General features: G+C 42.9%; 1 protein-coding gene across 1 annotated transcript in view; it reads right to left on the bottom strand.

The window, feature by feature from the left end:
- ZFYVE26 (zinc finger FYVE-type containing 26) overlaps positions 1-24,859 on the bottom strand; it is a 69,252-nt gene that overhangs the window by 12,686 nt on the left and 31,707 nt on the right. Inside the window, exons 21-35 of the mRNA XM_049612600.1 lie at positions 23,294-24,039; positions 21,812-22,008; positions 20,690-20,794; positions 17,172-17,294; positions 16,598-16,774; positions 14,898-15,144; positions 14,026-14,121; positions 11,688-11,851; positions 9,999-10,135; positions 8,168-8,199; positions 7,335-7,471; positions 6,206-6,426; positions 1,902-2,049; positions 1,435-1,644; positions 735-953 (exon numbers count right to left, since the gene is read on the bottom strand). Of these exons, the coding sequence (XP_049468557.1) occupies positions 735-953; positions 1,435-1,644; positions 1,902-2,049; positions 6,206-6,426; positions 7,335-7,471; positions 8,168-8,199; positions 9,999-10,135; positions 11,688-11,851; positions 14,026-14,121; positions 14,898-15,144; positions 16,598-16,774; positions 17,172-17,294; positions 20,690-20,794; positions 21,812-22,008; positions 23,294-24,039 (2,959 nt within the window). The remainder of the gene's footprint in view (positions 1-734; positions 954-1,434; positions 1,645-1,901; positions 2,050-6,205; positions 6,427-7,334; positions 7,472-8,167; positions 8,200-9,998; positions 10,136-11,687; positions 11,852-14,025; positions 14,122-14,897; positions 15,145-16,597; positions 16,775-17,171; positions 17,295-20,689; positions 20,795-21,811; positions 22,009-23,293; positions 24,040-24,859) is intronic.

The raw sequence follows: 24,859 nt of genomic DNA, 5'->3' as shown, positions 1-24,859 counted from the left end.
TGGCAGATTGAAACTGAAGTATTGAACTCCTATATTTTCCTATGAAATTTGGTCCAAATTAGCCAAGTCCTCCGAAAATATTCTTGGAACATTCTTGTAAAAAAGTGAATACCAAAGGGTCAGGGGAAACAGTTCTGACTCTGCTTAACAATGGCTCCAAAGAAATAATGCACTTCGGTGGTGCCCTCACCTCTTGTGGGAGGAGGACAGAGGATGTCAGAGGGGAAAAAAGGAGAGCACACTCTCCTCCCATTAGATATTTGGGGCCCAAATATAGGATCATGGGTGTTTCCTGGCCCTTGTAACAACTCTGACTAGACCAGCAGCTGAGTTAGCAGTGGGACATAGTCCCACGGCAGGTGGGAGGTATGTGGAAACAGAGAGGTAGATAAGTTTGCTCAAGGTCACACCACTTATACCAACTATCTCATTCTAGAGACCATGCTGTCAACTACTATTTGATTCCGCTGTATGTTTTGGGAGAAGGAATGAAATTTGTCATTGCCAATCACAGGGGTAATCCAGGATCCAGGTTAAGACTTGTTGCACATGTATCAAATCATAATCTAAATGGATAGAGCTTTCCATTTTTACCTGACTCTGCCAGAGATGATCTTATAGCTCAGCACTGGGTTAAGTTTCAGGTGGGCTATCACTCCCCTTAAAGCTGAGTGGGCCAACCCAGGTGGGCAGAGTGGGCACTGCTCTTTGAGAGCTGGGTTTGTGAGTCCCACCTTGTTGAGGAGGTGGAGTAACGCTTCCCGTAGGCAGCTGTGCCTCATGTAGAAGCTGATGATGGCCAGGTTGGTGCTATAGTTATGCAGGTAGAAGAGGCATTCTTGGTAGTAGGTGTTGTTCATGATTTTCCCTTCAGGAATCACCTCCAGAGAGAGGCTCTGGGTCCGAAGGGTAGTTTCCAGTTCTTTCAAGGTAGCAAAATAATCATCATCTTGCTGACAGGAAAGGAGAGTGCAAAAGAAAAATAAAACTCAGTAAATTCTCAGCAGCCTCTGAAAATATTGCTTTCAAAGAGTATTTAGTAATGTGGAAACAACCTTACAATACAGTTTTACAATTCTCCATCATACTGTAACACTGTGTTTATAACACCAATTTCATTCAAAAACATAACACAGAAAATTCACCAAAATCTAGATATTACTGAAGTCTGGGTAGGGGATTATGTATAATTTTTATCATTTAAAAAATACTTTTCTGTAGTTTGCTTTTTTTTTAAAATGGACTTTGTATTACTTATCTAACCATATAGAGTTACTTACCTAATTATGTAAAATGGAAAGAATAAAATCTAAATCTGGCAGCTCTGAGCCAGTACTGCCACTATAAGCTGAGTGGACACTGATTCTTTCCCCAGGTCATTACTGCTCCTGAGCTTTCCTCCCTGAACCGACTCTCCATCTGCTGTCTTCTTACCAAGGACAGGAGTGGCCTCACTGTGGACTCCAGGTACTCAACCACATCTTGTACCAGTCTTGAGCCATGACTCAGCTGATTGAGGTCAAAAGGGGGCTTCAGACAGCGACTGAACTTCTCCCGTGCAGCAGTGAGGTTCCCGGCTTTGAGGCAGGCCATGCCCCAAGCATGCCACGCTCCAGTGGGATCAAGGCCAGTCTTTGTGGAGATCTGGAGGAAAAACTGCTCCTTTTAGTGAGAGGCACCTAAATCCAGTGAAAGTCCCAAACACCAATTCTTTCCCATTGTTGCCAATCATCTTCCTTCCCCATCATCCCACCTGCCATTACTCCCCACTGGCAAACTTGTCATGCTCTAGATACTTCCCTATGGCCAAGGACAACTGAGAGATGACAATACCTGTTTGCAAGGCCAGGCAAAGGCAAGTCATTACAATTGGGTAGAGGTAAGTTTTGTCTTGGCCTCACCTCAACACCCAGTTGGTAGTACTCAGCTTCCAAAAGCTGGTTCCTTAGCCTGGTTACTGCAGCCGGCTGCAAGATCTGATCCAGAGATGGCACGTGGCGATATGAAGCAGCAACTAAGATATTCAGCACATCTACCTTGCTGATGTAGCTACAGGGAGGAAAGAGGCAAGGCAATGAGGCTCTACCGAGTCTTACTAAGAATAGTTGCTGCTTTAATGTTTTCTATTTCAATTCCAGTGAGAAATGTGGTAATGAGAATTGAGAGGTACATACACACTATGAGAGAAGGCTCTGGAGTCAGACTCTCTGAATCTCAACTCTATCACTTAGCAGCTCTATGACCTTGGGCAAGTCAGTTAACTCTTCTCTACCTCAGTTTACTCATTTGTAAAATGGATATACGATAATTTTAAGAATAGAATGAAATAGCCCAAGTAAAAGGGCTTAGCATTGAGTCTAGAATTTTGAAGGTAATCATTAAATACCAGATATTAATACTCAGAGTAGGGATGTTTACAACTAGGAGATTCATAAATTGCCCACTTGCTTTTTGGTTCTTTAGAACTGCGTGCTAGGAAGAAAGCACAGAGACTATCAATGGCCTGGCCTGTATTTCTGGTCAGTACAGAAGCCACGTCACTACTTTCCTTGGAGATGCTGCTGGGAAAGGGTAACCTGGTCCTTCATTTGGATTCTAATCTCTTGGACTTGACATCTTCTTCCCACGCTTAGGATGACCCCGTGCTACAGCCCATTAGCACTGCCATCTTTGATCTTACTCCTGATACCTGGTGATTGTAAAAACCTTATGGTGACAGAGAGCCCAGAGAACTGGGTCATTTTGTACAGTGCTCCCGAAACAGTCCTACACTCAAAGTTCTTGAATATAATTGTATATATGATGCAATATATATTACACTATATATATATGTATGTATGTATGTATGTATGTATATATATTATGTAACATATGTTATATACAATTATATGTAATTGTTTAGAAGTCTAGAAAAAAGTTCCATGGATCCTTACTTGTCCATCAATTTCCCTGGAAAGGGATTCAGGACATCATTCATTCTCAACTTAGTGGGAATGGGGTAAGGGAGAGTACATGGTGTAAAAACAAAATTGGTATCATAATGTATTGTACATTTGTCATAACAGGTAAGGGGCGCCTGGATGGCTCAGTCGGTTAAGCCTCCGACTTTGGCTCAGGTCATAATCTTATAGTTCATGAGTTCGAGCCCTGTGTCGGACTCTGTGCTGACAGCGTGGATCCTACAGCCTACTTCTGATTCTGTGTTTCCCTCTCTCTCTGCCCCTCCCCTCCTCATGCTCTGTCTCTATCTCTCAAAAATGAATAAACTTAAAAACAAAATTTAAAAAAATGTGTAAAAAAAATTAAAAAAACAAACGTGTAGTAACAGGTAATGTGAGTTTTGTTTTTAAACATTTATTTATTTATTTAAATGTCTCTCAGAAGGAGGTATGAGTTAAAAACAGTGGAAAAATACTGTGCAAACCAGGAGTTCTAAATACACATGAGAGATGAAAACTGCAGGAGGGAAGAAATCATCTAGAATGGGCATGTCTGAATCTATAAATTACAAACGTATAATGTAAAGCAATTGTTGTACATTGTAAAGAGAAGCGCACAGCATCTGGGGTTGAGAATCTTACCGAAGGAAACGCTTCCTTTTTTAAACTTAATTTTTTTATTTTAGAGAGAGAAAGAGAGCGAGCGAGTGCTTGTGTGCATGCACTTCAGCAAGGGAGGGGCAGAGGAGGTGTGAAAGAGAGAGAGAGAGAGAGAGAGAGAGAGAGAGAGAGACAGAGACTGAGAATCTTAAGCAGGCTCCATGCTCAGTGTGACCCTGGGATCATGACCTAAGCTGAAATCAAGAGTTGGATGCTCACCTGACTGAGTCACCCAGGTGCCCTGCTTTTTTTTTTTTTTTTTTTAGGTTTATGTATTTTTAAAGAGAGCGAGAGAGAGCAAGCACAAGTGGGAGAGGGGCACAGAGAGGGTGAGAGAGAGAATCCCAAGCAGGCTCTGAGCTGTCAGTGTAAAGCCTGACTCAAGGCTTGATCTCAGTTGGACATTTAACTGACTGAGCCACCCTGGCCCTCCTGCCAACGCCCCCCTCTTTTTTTTAGCACCTTCTTAATTTCTGCTGTCTATAGCCTAAAGTGAATATTTCCTCCACTTATATTAGATTTTGAAAGAAGTATAGGACTTGATGTTAAATTTGTTTTTTCCCCCCAATCTGAATACTTTTTTCTTTTAATAAGATTTTATTTCATTTCCATTACTGACATTTGACGTATATTTAGATATATATATATATATATATTTTTTTTTTTTTTTTATTTATTTTTGGGACAGAGAGAGACAGAGCATGAACGGGGGAGGGGCAGAGAGAGAGGGAGACACAGAATCGGAAACAGGCTCCAGGCTCCGAGCCATCAGCCCAGAGCCTGATGCGGGGCTCGAACTCACGGACCGCGAGATCGTGACCTGGCTGAAGTCAGACGCTTAACCGACTGCGCCACCCAGGCGCCCCTATTTAGATATATTTTTATTTTTGCCTTAACTTCTACTTTCTGCTATATGGAGTGGTTTTTGTTTTTTTCACTTCTCCATTTCTGGTAAATGGGCAGATTTTTGGTTCTTTTCATGGTTATTTAAAAAACTTTACTTAACATATACTTATTTCTTCATTTATTAACTTGAAAAATGATATAGACTCTATTGTCTCTTAGTATGAAACAGTGAAATTAACTCCTTTATACTTCCTTTATACTTCCTTCCACTTTCTGTTACATCTCCTCCCGTCTTTCTCAATCTTCTGTTTGTTATTTGAAAAAAAATTTTTTTTAATGTTTTATTTACTCTTGAGAGACAGAGAGACAGAGTGTGAGTGAGAGAGAGAGAGAGACACACACACGCACACACACAGAATCTGAAGCAGGATCTAGGCTCTGAGCTGTCAGCACAGAGCCCGTAGCAGGGCTTGAACTCACAAACTGTGATCATGACCTGAGCCGAAGTCAGATGCTTAACAAACTGAGCCACCCAGGCCCTCCTTTATAAATTTTTTTTTAAAGTTTCTTTATTGATTTTGAGAGAGAGAGCACATGACAATGTGTGCGTGCGTGTGACTGCCTGTGCGGATGTACGTGAGCAAGGGAGAGGCAGAGAGAGAGGGAGAGAGAGAATCCCACACAAGCTCTGCACTGTCAGCATAGAGTTCGACAGTGGGGCTTGAAGTCATGAACCGTGAAATCATGACCTGAGCCAAAATCAAGAGTTGGATGCTTAACCAACTGAGCCACCCACATGTCCCCTGGTTTTGTTAATGAAAATAATAAAACTAGCATTTTTGGAGTACAAAGGCTCTATTCTTAGCCCTTCACATGGATACTCTCATTCTATCTTCATAACTGCCCTGTAAGTATTATTAACACCCCCCATATTATAGAAGAGGAAACTGAGACTCAGAGCAGTTAACAGACTTCTCCAAGGTTACAGAGCTAGGAAGTAGTAGAGATGAGATTCACTGCACTGGCTCTCCATCTTGGGAATTTGCAGGTGAAAACTGAGTAAGGGCCTGAGGCACTTACACTTCAAAGAAAATTATGCTCTCTGCTCCCATATCTGGCTAGGACTGAGTGTTGGGAACACACAACATGAGTCACACATCTCAGATAAGCTGGGAACTGGGAGTTTTCACTGTCAAGTTAATGAACGGAGGCACAGCAGATTGTATAGGGATCTGGGGCCTAGTCTTACCTTTTCTATAGATATTTCTACTTTATGATGCAGATTCCTACCTATAACACAGGGATAGACTATCCCCCAGTGTGCTTTATAGATCTGTTACCCAGAACTTCTGGGGCAATAGTCTGGATTTGGTCAAGACTAGGGTAGAGTTCTGGCCAAGGCTAAGCATTGGACATTTAGGGAGGGCACATTTTCTTTTAAAGCCAGACAGTTCCACAGAAACTAAAGGTGCTTCCCCAAATTGATTTTAATTACAGATTAACTAAAGCGTTTACTTTCTTTCTGATGGGGTAGTGCTACAGAACACTCTGCTTTGAGGATCCACCCAGGGAAAAAGAAGGGTAGGGAAGATCACTTGTGATCTGGTAGCAGCATTTCACCAATATCAAACTGAGAAGCAAAACATTTTAGTGGGTCTTATGAGAGAGGAAGGTGAGGTGAGAACTCATAGTGGGGCCAGAAAAAGCCACCAGATAGAAATGATACCCACGTAAAAGAACAGAGACTCATTCCCATTTACCTGTCACAGAGAGCGAGGTCCTGGCTCCGGCCAGCCTTGACGAACATCATCTTGGCGCTGAAAAGAAGCTGCTTCATGATGTCTGTGAGTAGCCCTGCATCCACCTCTGGGTTGGTGAGGCCCTGGGACAGCTTGCAGCAGTGCTCAATTAGCTGGTGGCCACACGCAGTGCCGTCCCGGTGCAGATTCAAGATGGCAATGCACAAGGAGGCACTGGGGGACTGGCCAGGGTGGGAGAAGAGAGAAACACATAGTGAGCTTCGGGACCAAAGCATTCTTCAAAGGTAGCTGGATGGCAGGAATTATTCTTCCTATTTCGCCAGGCTTGAACTACACTGGAGGAAGGAGCCAACTTCCACAGCAAAGTAGGAGTGAAACTCAACAAACTGCAGGTGTTCTAAGTGGCATTGCTAAAGCTCTGGCTGCTAGGTTTCGTTCCCATACCGGGAATACTGTGTTCATGTGTTACCTACTTCTTGGGGATGTCCACACATTCCCTCCATTTTCTCACTAGTGCAGATCTTCCTTATTACTGGCAAGGACTATGGAAGTCGCCTTGCTGGAGAAGTCTCTGTTTCAAGCATAGACCCATTGTTGCTGAATTAATATTCCAAAAGCACACTCCAAAACCTTGCACAGTCCCTCGTGCCTACCAGGTACATATTCCCTACTGCAGAACTCAAGGCCTTATCTATAAATAGCTCTTTTCAATCCTGCCTTTTACTACCTCTCTATTACCGCCCTATGTTCTTTCCAATTAAACCATTTCCAGTCCCCTAACCATGCCCTGCAATTTTTGACATTGTGCGTTTGCTCAGATGTTCTAGTTTTGCACTCTTTGCCCTTCCCCTATCCTCACTCTCCTTAAAACGCCCAAATTTCTGCTTGTCACACTCCTACTACTCTTCTAAGGATCATCTTAAATGCTACTTCTTCCATGAAGCCTTTACTGATCTCTCATGTTTCCAAGATGCTCTCCATTTTCTGCCTCAGTTGGTTTACTTGTCTTAGCTCCCATATTATTATGCTGTAAGTGACGGCCAGGTCATGTTCACCTATCTCTGGCATTTCTTGCCATAATTATATGTTAGAAAAAAACTCAAATGACCATCACACTTATTGCCATTACCTGCTCATAGTAGAATTCACTCCGCATCAGCTCATTTTCCTCCTCATTCAGATCCAAAATCCATTCCACCTCAGCTGCTTTGGGGACTCTCACCACAGCTGAGTATGGAGGGCTTTCACTCTTGGAGCTGGGTGGTGCTGAGAAGAGAAGTGCCATCTGTGTGTCAGTAACTGACCAGCAGTGCAGGGTAGCCCCAGCCAGAAAACTGGCATGAGCTACATGCAGATCCCTGCCTATCTGAGGGTCTCTGTCTCTCCTTGGTCCCCTTTATCTTCTTTAGAAGATCTTACTAGGTATCTCAAACTTTCTTCCCCAGGGAAGATCCCGGATGAGTGTTACAGTGTTTGTCATACAACCCTGACAAACCCTGAGTTTCTTCTTCACACAAGAAACTCTGAAATGTGTATCCTTCTCAAATGGAGGGCTGAGTCATTGGCTACCCTAAAAACTAACTTCTGTGGAAGGATATAAACCAAACTATTAATAGTGATTGCGTTGGGGGAAGGAGGTAGCATTCAGAGGTAGGATGGTGGTGAAGGGGAAATCCAGGAGAAAAAAAAAGAAATAACCTATTCAAAGTTAGGGATCAAATTCTTTGGGTGCTGGCCTTCTGAGTGCTGGAAGCTAATGGCTAAATATGGTAGGTTAATATGATGGTAAATTTTAAGGGAAACAGCTTGAAAGAAATGCCAATAATTTTCTTTATTCCTTGGCCAACAAGTTGTATTGAGTTGCCATTAAGGGTATCAGTTGCAGTTGAAACACTGAAGAAAGAAGAAAGAGCCAACTTGAACATACAAACAAGGAGTCACAGGAATATGATTCAACCTTACCTTCTGGTTGTTCTGGATTCTCCTCTGGCACACTGGAAACAGAAAAATGAAATGCCTGAATTCCTTCTCCTCTTCGGTTTTGAACTTGGTATAGAGCATTGACATCTACACCATTATCCAAGTAAAATATATCAGGGAACCAACCAAACTCCTTTCTGTCCCTCACCTGTCACAGCCACTCACTCACCATTTTCTGTCCCTTCCATCTCTTAAATACCTCTTTAAATGTCCCCATATCTCCCTCCATCCCTGCCTCAGAAAGGGCCCTCAGCATTTATTGCCAGAACCTTTCCAATGGCTTCCCAGTTGGTGTCCTTGACTCTGTCAACCTACTCTCTATTTTGCAGCTACAGCAAGCTTTCAAAAATGCAAATCTGGTCATGTTATGCTTGTGCTTAAAATTCTTCCATAGCTCTTCAGGGTAAAAGTATTCCACATTTGCAGTTTCAGTCCTTATGACCTAGCCTGGTTATCTCTTGAGACCAACTCCTGCCACCCACGACTTGTGCTCAACCCATAAAAGTCCTCTCCACTCTGCCACTGGCTCTGGTCAATTTCAGTTAGCATCACCAAGCACTAAGTCCTGATGCCACAATTCAGAGGTCAAGTCTATCACCTGTACGAGGAGCCACTGCTCGAGCCTCTTTATACTTCCTCAAACAATCCACATATTCTCCTGTTGCTACCTTTGCGGTTGTCACTCCCACTCCTGGGCATGCCGTTTTGGCTTCTTTACCTACTAATTTCTCATACTCAGAGGCTCAGATCAGGTGCTATACCTTTAAGAAATCTTCTCACCATCGGGCTAAGCTGTGTGTCTCTACCACTACACTCATCCAATGACATTGTGGTCTGTTTGTTAAGGTCTCCCCACTAACATGGGGCCCCCTTGAGGACACAGTGATTATTGCTGAGTAATTGTTGAGTAAGAGAATCTCCATCAATTTACTGCTCATTTCTAATCTCAGCAATATGGTATATGGATATTTATCTTGTCCTCTACTCCGAGGGAAGCAAGCAGTATGTCAGGATCACAGAACTGGCAATATAAGCATGGTATGTCTTCCTTCCTAGGAGACCAGTAATCATCATGGTAAATGATGACAAAAAGAGTTCATCTTAAAACAAACGCAATAATTCTGTTGAGCAGAATATAAAATCAATTTAAGTCCATAAGCAAAACATGAGTAACTTGCTTTTGAGGAGTTTCTTTGGCTCATATTCCCAGATGGCCTAGGAGTCTTAGTTTCACCCTCCTTTGCTGCTAGAAGAAGTGAAAAAAACTGAGCAACAGTAAGCCAGCAAACAGTCTCAATCTGTCTTGTCAGAGGTATAAGCAGTTTCTGTCATTAGGTAAACTGTGTGTAGGGAGGTGTGGGGGCTGTCCTAGTTGTGGGTAACAAGCCAGGTTGACTAGCTGGATTAGAAATGATGGAAGTGATGCCCAAACATTCAACAGGTGTGAATATGTGCCTTTGAGTCCAGCTGAAACCAACGGAAGCAAGAGTGGTTGAAAAATTGGTGAGGCTACTGGCCTCAGACAGGAACCATGTGTCCTGATATCAGGAAGAACATCATGTAAGAGTCTTGAGTTCTGCTTCCTCTCACCCCTACTTCCTCTCTTAGAAGTTTCTCTGACCAAAGTCAAACATTTCACTGTAGAGTTAATGACATTTCAGCAAGAATGCTAAATTAAAACTTGCTGTAACTGTTCCAGATTTCAGATGCTCTCCACAATGAGACTTTAAGGAGTGTAAGGACAGGGGGGTGGGGGGTGGGGGTTGTGGTGCAGAGGCCAATGGACGTAGCGGCCCCACTGCAGGACACTCACTCTTTGTTGTAGTAACTATAGCACTGGTCACACACGCGAGTAGGGCTCTCTCTGCAGCCTTCTACCTGCATTTTCTTAGTGGAGCAGGCACTGCACACTAGTCGGCCACAGCGGCGACAATGATGACGCCTGTTGAACTGAGGAGTATCATTGGGAAGAGAAGAGGCAAGAGGAGAAGGTGAGATTGCAGATACGGTGAGTACATCTGTCAACCCATTTACTTTTGGTATTAGCCACCTGTGACACACCTAGAATACCAGGTGCTTAGGCTTCTACTGAGAAAGAACACTTAGTCCTTGCCTTTAAGAAGCTGACATTTGGGGCGCCTGGGTGGCGCAGTCGGTTAAGCGTCCGACTTCAGCCAGGTCACGATCTCACGGTCCGTGAGTTCGAGCCCCGCGTCGGGCTCTGGGCTGATGGCTCGGAGCCTGGAGCCTGTTTCCGATTCTGTGTCTCCCTCTCTCTCTGCCCCTCCCCCGTTCATGCTCTGTCTCTCTCTGTCTCAAAAATAAATAAAAAACGTTGAAAAAAAAATTTAAAAAAAAAAAAAGAAAAAAGAAGCTGACATTTAAACGTTATCTCTCAGATGGTGGGCAAAGGTGACCAAGTAATAGAACAGTTAGTTTTGCAATAGTTCCTGACAAGTTCTACCTGTCTGTGGAGGCAATGTGTGAAGACACAGCAAAACGTAGTGGGGAAGAAGGGACTTTCTCAATCAACACATATCACATTTCTTCACGACACTGATGATGAGGAGAAAGTATCTTTTTTTTTTTTCAAAATGCTTTTACTAGTACTGTCTTATTCCACTGTAAGAGGCTGATAGACATACTTCTTTCACAGATGAGGGGAAAAGAGTCACAGAGAGATCACATTATCATCGTTCTCATCAGCCCTGAGCTAATAAGCCAGTCAGTACTGTGGTAAGTGTGGTACCATTTGTTATCATACCCAGTCCTTACAGTTCTATGGGCCAACAAATATATCATCCTTAGCTTACAAGTGAGCATCTGAGACTGAAAAAGTCACACTGCTAGTAAGAGGCAGAGCTGGGATTAGAACCTATGTCCTCTGTCTCCAGAGCTAGCACATAAAACCACTACTAGCCACCTGTCCTACTGTGAAAGGGGAGCTAGAAAGGAGATTGCTTGGTGTTTGGTGACTCCTCCTGCTATACCACTCTGCCTCTGTTCTTTCATTAGAATGGAGAAAAAAAGATTTTAAAATTTAAGGCTCCTTGGAAGGTGTCTACTACCTGTCTGAATATAGAAAATATTTCTGGTTGGGTCAAAGATAAACCCAAAGTCTTAAGATTTGGTAGTTCTTCTAAAAATACCAATATCAAGGGGCGCCTGGGTGGCTCGGTCAGTTACATGTCCGACTTTGGCTCAGGTCATAATCTCATGGTTCAGGGGTTTGAGTCCTGGGTCGGGCTCTGTGCTGACAGCTTGAGCCTGGAGCCTGCTTCAGATTCTCTGTTTCCCTCTCTCTCTACCCCTCCCCTGCTTGCACTCTGTCTCTCTCTCTCTCTCTCTCCCCCTCAAAAATTAAAATAATAAAAACATTAAAAAAAATTAAAAATACCAATATCCTCTTAGGGACAGGAGGTGACTATAAACTCCAGGCTCACGAACTGGTGGTTTCCTTTCAGTTCCCCTGCTGGTAAAGCTGGAGACCAACACTGCTTACCATGGTGAAGCGCTCCCTGCAGCAGACCATGCAGACGCTTGCACTCTCGTCGGGCACCCACTGATGCCTGCCAGGGGGTGTTGCTGGGGGGACAAACTCTGGGGGGGGCTGATTCTCTGGGAAGCTCCTCTCCCTTGGACTGGGGGAACGTACAGTGGAGACACCTGGGAGTCAGAACGAAAGTCAGAGTAAAAGGCGATCAACAGTCCAGCTAATAAAGGAAGGAGGAATTAGAAAATTAGAATTTCTCCATGTTTCAAACCCCTACTGAAGTTATATATCCAGCCAATGGTCATCAGTGGCTGACTGTGTCATAGAGAGATACCAGGCATTGAGTGTCTCCTGATGGCAGGCATACAAATACCTATCAAATACACTTATCAGAAAATATTAAGCCTAAATGAAATCAAGCTTCTATATCTACCTACAAGTGTACTGGAAATACAGGGGACGGAGACCCAGACTGCAGGGTGGCAATCAGCAAAATCTAACATGTGAGAAGCTCTACAGGACAAATGACCTAGTTTCCTCCACAAATAAAAAAGAGGCAGGGAAACCAATTGATGAAAAGAGATTTAAGAGGTATTGTAGCTAAATACCATATATGGACATTATTTAGATCTTAATTCTAGAAAAATCAATTCTAAAAAAAACATTAATGAGACAACTGGGGAAATGATAATAACAAGAAATCATTAATTTGTTTTTAGGCATGATAATGATCTTATGGTTTTGCTTTATAAATATCCTTACCTTTTAGAGACATATACTGATATATTCATAAACATAATCATATGATATCTAGGATCTGCTTCAAAATAATCCAGTAGAGGGTCAAGTGTATAATGGAACAAGAGTGGCCATCATGAGATGATAATTATTGTAGTTGGGCCATAGGTATGTGAGACTTCATTACATTATTCTACTTTAGAGTTTTGGAAAATGTCCACAATAAAAAACTAAAAAAAAAGGTAAACCAAAGCTGCTCAGGCTGCCATATGCAGATGCATGAGGCTGTTCATAAAACTATAAGTCTGCGCCCTTCCCTCAGGTCTGCTGGTTACTGTACAGCATGGCTAATTTTTAAAGTATGGCCATGAAATGCCACAGTCTTTGCTCTATGGTATTCAAGGAAACTTCTTGTCCCTAGCAGAGCAATGTTGGCAGGTCACGGAAAAAGAGAACTGAAAAATACAGTGACTCTCGGCAGTGCCCAAAAATCTCTCCCTGGAATCCCACTCCCTTAATGGTTGGCAAAACAAACACTTGCTGAGCTTCTTCTGAGGAGGGCAGGCCATTGAGCAAGGGGCCAGAAACTGTGGGAAAGGAGGCGTGGTGAAAAGGGGTCATCAGACATGGCTGAGGCCTTCAAGGAGACTGCATCCTGTGTAGGAGACATAAATGACAAACTGCAGCATAGGACTAAATACAGTCTATCATCCCCATTAGTGAAGTCTGTATTTGTGCATTTTGCCAGTCACCAAAATTTATCTGTAACCTCAAAATCAGTATTTGCAGTGCCTTTGTAGACACGGGCAGAGTGGCGAATGATGTGAGTCACCTGACATGCCGGTTTCCATCAGAGGTTGAACAAGGTGACATTCTGCTTTCTTATTTCAGCTCTCATACAGAGGTGACCAGAGGATGGAGATGGTAGGGGACAGTGTGGTGTAGTGCCAGAATCTCTGGCTCTTGGGCTAGTGGGACAGGGTCTGAATCCCAAACACTCATTAGGCACTCATTAGTGGGCTTGCCTCAGGTGAGTCAGTCTAACACTTCTAGACCTCTTTTTCTCTTTGGTAAAATAAAGAAAATAAAATCTACTAGGATGAATGGTTTTCAATTTAAGATTATAATCTAAGTGACACACACACACATACATACACTTTCCCTAGGAGCAATGGTCTAGTATTTGCTAATTCAGGGTTTGCAGAGATCTTCTAGAAATACTACTGTAAGTAAAAAAAATCAACTGTTAAATTCTCTGGGATATAGCTGGAATGGACGCAGGAAAACAATGAATAAGAATGTTGTAACTGAAGGGGGCACCTGGGTGGCTCAGTTGGTTGAGCGTCAGGCTCTTGATTTTGGCTCAGGTCATGATCCCGTGGTTTGTGAGATCGAGCCCCACATTGGGCTGTGTGCTCATAGTGTAGGGCCAGCTTGGGATTCTCTCTCTTCCTCTCTCTCTGCCTTTCCACACCCCCGCCCAATAAATAAATGAACTTAAAAAAAAAAAAAAAGAATGTTGTAACTGGAAATGAAAAAAGAAGCAAAAGAATTGGAAATAAGGCAAGACTGAACTAACCAATGGGTAACTCTCAGAACCTGTTCTTACCAGGAGCAGCAGCAGAAGAGAACTCTGCTGATGGAGATCTAGACAAGGTCTCAAGGTCTGAAGCCTGCCCGACTTCCTGGAGATGAATCACAGAATCTGTAGAGAGGGAAAATGCTGACAAGATACATTCTACCATAAGCATCTTTCCTCACCATGCTAGGCATTTAATTTAAAGCCTTGTTGTTTGCTGAATGTTATCACATGATTCTACTAGGTACAAAAAGTATGCCAGAGGTACTTTCATGCTTCTTAAACTCCTCAAAAAGCAAAGGAGATAAGGAAGCAGCTGCTAGGATTTTATTTTATATATATATATATATATTTTTTTAATATATATATAATACATATACATATGTATTATATATATATATATATATATATATATATATATATATATAAATGCCCAGAGGGAAATAGAAGACAATTAAATGATAGCCCTGGAGGGTAGTGAGTAAGGAAAAAAAAAGCTGTCTGGGAACATCAGCTGACATTCCATTTTACTCATTCTAGAAGAGGCTCAGCTCGCATAGTAGTGGTATCTGAGGTGACCCTGGGAATAAAGCATACCATCAATACAGAATGACGGTACTTTAGAGTCCACTGCACTGAGGCCAGACAGAGACCACTCCCAGCATGTTTTGTTTCCCAAACCTTTATTGTCTACACAGTTCTGATCTACCATCCCTTAATTTTGGTTAGCCTGCTACTTCCTCCAGGGCCAAGAGCTCTCCTATATAACAAAGAGCTCTCTCTCCTGACATGTATTCCTTTCACTCTTGATCAACTCAACAGAAGAAGAGAAATTAAAACTAAGGATGTAGTATGGTGTGTCTTCCTCCAGGTGGAGCCCCCATTAGTATGTTGGCAGTTACCTGATCGTTTCTCCCTCAGAGAGTATGGGAAATCCAAGGCTTTTCCTGCATATCTGGAAAGCAGTGAGTCAACCTCATCCATGGTAAAGCCAATCTCCTGCCCTGTTAGCAGCTGCTGCAGAGTCTGCACAGCCACAGTGGCCCAGTCCACTTTCATGTTCATGAGTAGCTGTTCCAGCATGAGGAGGGGGTTTGAAGACAAATGGGAGTAGTTGGCCCGGTGTGGCTCAGGTAAGGTCAGTAGAACCTGTTTGTAGGATAGATTCACACAATAAAGAAAACAGTACACTAGCATTTCAGAAGAAAGTCAAGGTTCTTATTGCGGGCAGGGGGTGGGGGGGCGGACAGAGGATCAGGGACCAAAGGTACATGGCCAACTATTAGACTTGGCTAGCAGTCTTTCAGGAAGCAAGGCTGAGCTCCTCTATTTAAATCTTTCAGGTGGCAATCAAGAAGTACTTTAAGTACCTTTACCTAGATGAGGGGTTGGCTAACTTTCTCTGTAAGGGGTCAGATAGTATGTATTTTAGGCTTTATGGGCCATAAAGTCTCTGTGGCAACTACTCAACTCTGCCAATATAGCGTGACAACAGCCATAATCCATACATAAAGGAATGTATGGACTGTGTTCCATCAAAACCTGATTTACAAAAGTAGGCTGAGAACTGGATTTGGCCCACAGGTGGCACCTCTAGGCATAGTTGAGCTCTGCCTGATCCTTAAAGCCAACATTCTGTCTATTCAAGGCATTAGTAGAATGAGCAATATAATAGTAGAATGAGGCATTGGTAGAATGAGCAACAGGAGGCTGCCTAAGTTAAGCACCTCTAGGGTCCTATAGGTAAATTATGTCTCTAAACTCCTAGACGTTGTTATCACTAGATATGAAATATGTTCACTGGGTCTGCTCATTGCCAATTTTCAAGGATTCATTCACCCATTTAGGTACAGTGCATTAAAAAGAAAAAAGAGTGCATTTTCCTTAGGAACATTTTATGTAGTTGAACTCTTAGCAAGTGAGCAGTGGTCATATTCACGGCACTTGTACTTGTGGGGTGAGGTCCATACTCACGGCATGGTAGATATGACTGCCAATTGGAATCATTAGAACAGTGTCAGATGGGTCCATTTCTCCCCAGACCCTCCTTCACTAGATTACTTTTTCTAGTTTATAATTTCTTCTGTTAGTGTCTCTAAGGTTACACATCAAACATAAAGGCCTCATTACCTAGACAGCTAACTCTTTTTTCTTTAGCCCAGACTAGGTTATCAAGCAGTGGTTTGAAATCCTCACATGAGAATCCCTTTGGAAGATAGCTAAGCCCTGTCCCAAGAGATTCAGTTTTAATTGATCTGGGGTAAAGGTCAATGATTTTTTTTTTTTTTTCCTCTAAGTCCAAGTGATTCTACCATATAGTCAGCATTGGGAAGCACTGATACAGCAGACACCAGGGAAACCATGAAAAGTCAGGAGGACCACCCAGAATTCACTTTGGAGACAAGGCAAGATGAGAATGACTACTCCTAAGGGACTCAACTAGGATATGGTGGGCTGTTAGGGTAAAGGTTTTATACAGCACAGACCAAGAATGGCAGGTGCCTGGGAGAAGAGCCATTGAAAGCATAAGTTCTGAAGTGGGAACTAGGCCGGCAGTCTCTCCCCCAGGGATGGCTTCCCACCACCCCATTTTCTTCCTGACCTTGGATCCTATGTATAGCGCCTGGATTTCACGGTGTCGGACAGCAGACAGTTCTCCGTAGAAGTGGGTGGTGAGGTAGTTGGCCAGGAAGTGAGAAGCGGCTAAGCTAGGGTGCTGGTCAAGGGATTGCTCTGTGACCTCAAGGCACATGGTGGGGTCAGGAATTCTTCGTAGGAGCTGTTGTAGGAGAAGCGTAGAGGAGAAAGGTGAGGACCATAAAGAACTCAGTCCAGCCCTGTTTTGAGAATGAACACTTAGGTTTATTCATTTTGGATTAATCCCTTCTCTGTACTTTTTTTCTGCCATCTCTGTAGCTTCACAAATGATGGCTTTGACCAGAGTTTAGCAGAATCCTGGACTCAGCTGACCATTTGGTATAAAAGGCAAGGCTACGCACCTTCTGCTGAAGATGACTACAATCATCTTGAGGACACAAAGGACTCCTTAAGGACATGAAGGGGCAGAAATGAGACTGCAAATGCTTTGCATGGGATTCAGCATGAACAAAGTCATCTGAATTGACTAAACTTTTTGTCTTATCCCAAAAGAAAAATGGCAAATGATGGAGGCTTACTTGCAGAGCCTTCTCATGATCTCCTTTTTCTAGAAGGTGGAGAAGATGCTTTTGATGTAGGCTGATTAAATGCTCTCTTGGAATGGGGTAGAGGCAGCCCCACTCTTCACACAGTCCATACTCCTGGAAGGAAACACACACGGCTTGAATCTCTTTAAATCACCGGCCTTGTCACACATCCAGCTTTTGCCAGATTTTTCTCAGCAGTCTTGAGTCTGCTGGAGTCCCCAGGAAAGTCTGGTAAGTGTTGATGGGAAGTTCATTATTGGATTAAAGCGGTTCATAAACTCAAGGGACTACAGTGGCAAGGGAGTCATGAAAACGATCGAAGTAGGCTGATGATTAATATCACTTTGTTCTGTGATCTAGTATAAAAAAGAAAAAGATGACATCCAGTGACTGACATTAGGTGTCAACCCTGGGGAGATAGTAAGGAAATGGGGAATACTGAGAAGACTGTCCAAAGGAGACAGTGCCGAGTAATGTATGGAATTGCTGAATTACTACATTGTATGCTGAAACTAATATAACACTATATATTAATTATATTTGAATTAAAATACATAAACAAAAGAACAAAACAAAACACAAAGGAGACAGTGTCTACTCAGCTCTGACTGTTACCATATATGCAAGGCCCAGTGTTGCCAGACTTCAAAAATTAAAAAAAATTTTCTTCAATCAAAAAATTTCCATATTTCAAGGGGCGCCTGGGTGGCTCAGTTGAGCGTCTGACTTCGGCTCAGATTATGATCTTGCAGTTCATGGGTTCGAGTCCCATGTTGGGCTCTGTGCTGACAGCTCAGAGCTACAGCCTGCTTCGGATTCTGTGTCTCCCTCTCTCTGCCCCTTCTCCACTTGCGCTCTGTCTCTGTCTCTCAAAAATAAATAAACATTAAAAAATTAAAAAAAATTTTTTCCATATTTCAAAATGTCGGGAAGAGATCACAATATGAAAAATTAAAATTTGGCAGATCAATACTGCATAGGCCAAACAAACATGCTGGGCATTGGATTCCATCTGTGTCCCCATTTGCTAGCCCCCACTCCCAATTTGTGAACGTTGGATTAAAGTTTCAGAGAACGTCCGAGTATTTTAATGTGGTGCCATCTGGAACGTCCTCCCCACAACTCTGCCACCTCATTTGGAGTGCTTCTTGGTTTCTCAGGCCCCATTAGGTGCCCTGCCTGTGCTCCCTCCACAATCTGTCACTTGATACATCGCAGTCATCTAGGGATGTGCCTCACATCACCACCCTTCCCCAAATGTGAGCTGCACAAGGTCAAGGGCTAAGCTTAACTGTCTTGTCTCACCACCACGAAGTAGAGTGGCAAATTACAGATGAGTAATAAAAGTTTCCTCAATGAATGAACATCTGAATGAGTACATTCACATTTTGAACTATGGTATATTTAGCTCCTTAAAAAATGAAATTCTATTTAGCACTCAAATGTTCAATAAACATTTGAAAAGATATTCAAGGTCATTAGTAACCATGGAAACGTAAATTCCAACAGTAAAGAGATCTCATCTTATCGGCACAAAGGGAAAAGCTGGACAATACTGAATGCTGTAAGAATGTGGAGCAATAGGAACTGCAAGTGGACAACTGGTCTGAAAAGCAATTTCTAACATCTCGGTAAAGGTGAGGATGCTCATGCCTGACAATTCAGCAATTTCACCACTAGCGCTACATTCTGTACTTAGGGTGTACAGTGTGGGGTGACAGTATAAAAGCATCAATTGTATTATTCTCTACACTTTTCTGTACGTTGGTAAATTTCACACACAAAAAGAGAAAAGAATGTGATGTAGTTACCAAGAAAATGTGGACATTGCAATCGCTATCAAAATAACACCAGGATTCTTCACAGAGCTAGAACAAACAATCTTAAAATTTGTATGGAACCAGAAAAAACCGCGAATAGCCAAAGCAATCTTGAAAAAGAAAACCAAAGCAGGAGGCATCACAATCCCGGACTTCAAGCTTATTAAAAAGCTGTAATCATCGAGACAGTATAGTACTGGCACAAAAACAGATACTCAGATCAATGGAATAGAGAACCCAGAAATGGACCCACAAACGTATGGCCAACTAATCTTTGACAAAGCAGGAAAGAATAACCAATGGAATAAAGACAGTCTCTTCAGCAAGTGGTGATGGGAAAACTGGACAGCAACATGCACAAAAATGAACCTGCAAAAAAATAAATTCAAAATGGATGAAAGACCTAAATGTAAGACAGGAAGCCATCAAAATCCCTGAGGAGAAAGCAGGCAAAAACCTCTTTGATCTTGCCCGCAGCAACTTATTACTCAACACGTCTCCAGAGGCAAGGGAAACAAAAACAAAAATACTACTGGGACCTTATCAAAATAAGAAGCTTCTGCACAGCGAAGGAAACAATCAGCAAAACTAAAAGGCAACCGATGGAATGGGAGAAGATATTTGCAAACGATATATCAGATAAAGGGTTAGTATCCAGAATCTATAAAGAACTTATCAAACTCGACACCCAAAAAACAAATAATCCAGTGAAGAAATGGGCAAAAGACATGGATAGACACTTCTCCAAAGAAGACATCCAGATAGCCAGCCAACACGTGAAAAAATGCTCAACATCGCTCATCATCAGGGAAATACAAATCAAAACCACAATAAGATAACCACCTCACACCTGTCAGAATGGCTAACATTAACAACTCAGGCAACAACAGATGTTGGGGAGGATGCAGAGAAAGAGGATCTCTTTTGCACTGCTGGTAGGATTGCAAATTGGTGCAGCCACTCTGGAAAACAGTATGGAGATTCCTCAAAAAATTAAACATAGAACTACCCTACAACCCAGCAAGTGCACTACTAGGTATTTGTCCAAGGGATACAGGTGTGCTGTTTCGAAGGGACACATGCACCCCCATGTTTATAGCAGCACTATCAACAACAGCCAAAGTATGGAAAGAGCCCAAATGTCCATCGATGGATGAATGGATAAAGAAGATGGGGTACAATGGAGTATTACTCGACAATCAAAAGAGAATGAAATCTTGCCATTTGCGACTGACTACGTGGATGGAACTAGAGGGTTTTATGCTAAGCGAAATTAGTCAGAGAAAGACAAATAACATATGATTTAATTCATATGAGGACTTTAAGACAGGGAACAGATGAACACAAGGGAAAGGAAGCAAAAATAATACAAAAACAGAGAGGGGGACAAAACATAAGAGACTCTCAAGTATGGAGAACAGACAGAGGGTTACTGGAGGGGTTGTGGGAGGGGGATGGGCTAAATGGGTAAATCATTATTGCATTATATGTTAACTAACTTGGATGTAGATTACCAAGATAAAAAATAAAAAAATATATAATTACGTAATAAATCTAAAAAAAAAAATGGGGGAAAAAAAAAAAAAGAAAATGTGGACATTGATACATGGAAAGGGGTCTACACAACCAGGTAAGGAGTTTCAACTCTGAGAAGAGGAGAAAGGGAAATGCCACTCAGGAAAATAGTACCTTTGCTTCTAGAATCATGTTCATGACAGTTGATGGGTCCTCAATGCAACAGTTCCTCAGGGTCTGCCAGTCACACCATACCACGGTAGCTTGCAAACCTAGAATCTAAGGGGAAATAGAAAGAACTCTCAAACCACACTGCAGCTTCCCCTTCCACAAACAAGTCACTGGAGTTTCCAGGGATGGGCCACCCCTAAGTTTGTGTCCCAAAGTCAGGCTGTCAAAACTTTCCAGGAGAGAGGAGAAATTAAAGCAAATGAGGCAAAGACTGTTTGGAAAAGTGAGTGAATGTATCTGGGAAGCATACTCAGGGAGCAAAGGCTGGGCAGGGAGGTCAGGATTGGAGCCTTTCACTTAACAGGGCAATCAGAGGCTTCTGTGTTTCACAACTTGTGCAGCCTTCTGGGGTCATTTGTCCCATGCTCCTCCATCTCAAAACTCTACCCAAGATATTCTCCCAGCTTGAATGTTCCGTGGGATCGTCTTTCATGCAGCATTTAAGCTCTGCATGAGAAGTGCTGAGGAAGAGTGGAAAGAAAATCTCTTTCACCTGCCATTTTCACTTTCTGTGATGGGGCTCTGGACTCTGGTTGCAAGTACACATGGAAAAATCAGCACAGATTTTATACTTGCTATGTAGCCATATCACCTAAATCTGTCTCCTTGGGCCTCTTGATCTTGAATATAACACTCATCTGCAAATAATCGTTCATTTGGAAACTATCACTTTCATGCAGCCTTTCAAAATGGCTGTTGAAATTTAGCTGAAATTTAAAACAATCTTTAAAAAAGATATAATTGAGATTAAGCTCTATAAAAACGCTTGAACAACAACAAAGAAGACATAACAGACATAAAACATGCACAGAACTCAAATACACATGTGAAAGAGGCTTTGTGGACTGTTATTATTATCCTTGTTTGATGCATTCATATTTAAAATTATAAAAGGAAATAGATATACGGTCTCCTCATTGTTTACCTAAAAACAGAAGCCAGATACAGAACAAAAGCCAGGCCCAGATCGTCTGTGTCTTAAAATCCACCATCACATGAAAATAGGCTGGAGCTGGTAATATAGTGGGAAGCCTATTCCCTTCCTCTCGATGTGGGGACCCATACCTTCTGATACACCCGCAGCTCTGCTAGCTTTCTCTGTAGCTCACACTTTAGTCCATCTTGGACAGTTGTGTCTGAGATGCAGTATGCCAGGATCTCCAGGCACCACTCCAGGGGCCACCTGTCCATAAACTGTAGGGTTAGCCGACTTCTCAGCGATGCGTCCTTCACAGGAAACAGGAACTGCCAACCGTCTTTGTCTATAAGGTGAAAAGATACCCAAAGATATTAAGTCTGGCACTGGAAGAGCTCAAGAATCCAGTTTACTTCTTAAGAAAAGGGCTTTGCTCAATTTCATAAAACAGGAGCTTGGAGGATCCTTGAGACCCATCTGACCTTAATTAATGTTTATACTTGGAACCATTATGTAACAAGCAGAAATGCCATATACCCTTATGTTTCTCTTTATGCTAACTTAACACAGTCATGAGATTTTCTGAACAGAGAGAGAGAGAGAAGGAGAAAGGAAGAAAAAGGAAGAGAGGAAGGAGGAAGGAATAAAAGATAGAAGAGCAGACGTATTTTGAAATACAGAGCCATCTCCATATTTTGGCAGGCTGCACAGATAGCACCATTTCAGACTCGGCTTGTAGGTGGAACCTCTGGTTTTCCCTGCAATTTCCACTCTGTGAAATTCAAATATATAACTGCTTGAAAGTTATTTCAGGTAAACTAGTTTCACTCCCTCCATACCCTCTATCATTATTACTTAGTAGATCTTTCCCACACCCATTTCACAGATCTGAAAACAATTAATTTCTAAGCAATTAAGGCTGCACAGCCCATCAGGGGATTTCTCCACCTTCTCTAGGAAGGATTTTCTCCTTTCTGCAGCGCAGTCAAGCCCTGGATTGAGAAGCCATTCCCTACAGCATGCCCAACACTTGCTCCACCAGTGGAGTGTCTAGGTCATTGCTCTCAAAGCCCTTAAAAGTTCCTTGGGAGCTTTTATATATATGTACCACTGACTAAGCCAACCAGGCGCCCCCACAGTCCGTTTTTATGAATAAAATTTTAGTAGAATGTACTTATGGTAATTTGTCTACGTATCACATATGGCTGCTTTCATGCTATAATGGCAGAGTCCAGTCGCTGCAACCAAGACTGTATGGCCTACAAAGCCCTTTACAGAAAAAGTTTGCTGATCCCTGTTTTAAAGTAAACACTTGTTTGAATCCCATCCTGGGCTTCTGGGGGTTGTGCTCAGATATATGTAATTTATAGAATTTTCCAGGGATTGTGATATGCAGTGTTGAGAAAGTTGGTTATGAGTGCCCATTCTAAAGGTAGATGGAGTGGGGTTCTAAGCTCTGCTCCTATCCTGGGCAAGTTTTCTACCTTCTGAGCCTCAGTCTCCTCTTGGTATCATGAGATACAGTGGCACCATTCTCTAGAGTTACTATGAAGATCCAATGCAATGATACACTCACTGAATGCTCAATGTTATTACCACCAGCGAAGGGGGAGGCATAGCTTTCTGCTCACCACATGCCGCGGCACAGCTCAGGATCGCATCCTTTATGTTGCTCAAGTCATCCACATCTCGCCCGTACACTTCTGTGAGCTGAAGCGCTTGGGGCCAATCTCTGGCCACCAGGGCTTCCTTGAAGGCCTCAGTAAGCACGTCTAGAGCACTGGGAGAGTGCAGGCCCAGGAGGACGGTAGACAGACTGGCCCGACCACAGAGACTCACTGCCAGGCTCTGCCCCTGCTCAGTGGACCGTCGTAGGGGCTCCCAGGCAGCCATGAGGGAGGCCTGAAGCATAGGGAACTGTTCCAGGAGGCGTTCACACTCCTGGGCTACCTGCTCTGCGCTCAGAGGCACTTCCCTGCGGCCACGAAGCTCCTTCCATGACAAGCTGGGCTTGGTGAGCTTTGACCCCTGGGAAGCTCCTAGACAGGCCACTGTGGCCAGCAGCTTTGAGCGGGACTTAAGGAAGGCCAAGGCAGAAGAGGTAAGGGCTGGGAGTGATGAATCCCTTGGGGAGGAGCGGGGCTTTCTCTCCAATGTGGGATTCCCAGTTGGCTTCGGGGAGCTCAGTGTAGAAAGTGGGAGGTCATCCAGGCAGTGGGAGGTGTGCAGCTGGACCATGATGCCCAGCTGGGTCACAAGGGATGATGTCTGCTGACTTTGCTGGGAAGAGCAAAGGGCAAGATGCTCACAGCAGCAGTTAACAATGACCTTCGGCACACTCAGGTTGAGCCCCTCTCGGGCCAGAAGGACTGCCAGCCTGGACGGAGAGAAGCAGACGGCATGTAAGACCTGAGTACACAGGTATATCACCCAAGTTCAGAATTTTTTTATGTTATACAATCAAACGTAAATGCAGGCTCTTTGTTATTCTTACTCTCTCCTTCTCCCCCCTGCCTCCCCCCCCCCCCCCCCCCCCACCCCAGACAAAAGGTAGCCTATTAGAGCCACTGCTCTGCCCTTGCTTTTTCGTTTGGTAACATATCTGGGAGAACTGTCCACATCCCTCTACAGAGAGACCACCTCATTCCTATTTACAGCTATACAATATTCCATTATAGGTGGAACCATAATTTAACCAGTCTTTTATTAGTGGACAGTGGATTTTTCTGATCTGTTGCTACTACATATAAGGCTGTAATAAAATGACTTTGGATAAACACCATTTTTCACATGTCAGTAAAGCCACAGGATAAATTCCCCAATGTGATTGCTAGATCAAAGGATATATAAATTTGTTTTTTGTAATAAATATAGACAAACTGTCTTCCCACAGGGGCTGTACCAATTTATATCCCACCAGCAATCCATAAGAATGCTTGTTTTCCTATGGTGTAGTCAACTCATGAGCTATCAAATTTTTGGATTTTTGTCTATTCATGAATGAAGACTCACCCCTTAATTTTATGCTTGCAACATAAATGTTGCGAGAGGTGGTGAGAGAGAAACAACTGAAATTGAACTTTAATGTAGCTGTGTAAGAGTAAGTGCAAATTAAGGGAAAAATCTGGAAGAAATCCCTACTCTCTGTACTGAATTCAAGCACCACCCCACTGAGCACTCCTTAAACCATTAGGAAG

This window comes from Panthera uncia (genome assembly GCF_023721935.1).
Source record: "Panthera uncia isolate 11264 chromosome B3 unlocalized genomic scaffold, Puncia_PCG_1.0 HiC_scaffold_1, whole genome shotgun sequence".
Classification (NCBI taxonomy): Eukaryota; Metazoa; Chordata; class Mammalia; order Carnivora; family Felidae; genus Panthera; species Panthera uncia.
This window is presented reverse-complemented; position numbering and strand designations above follow the sequence as displayed.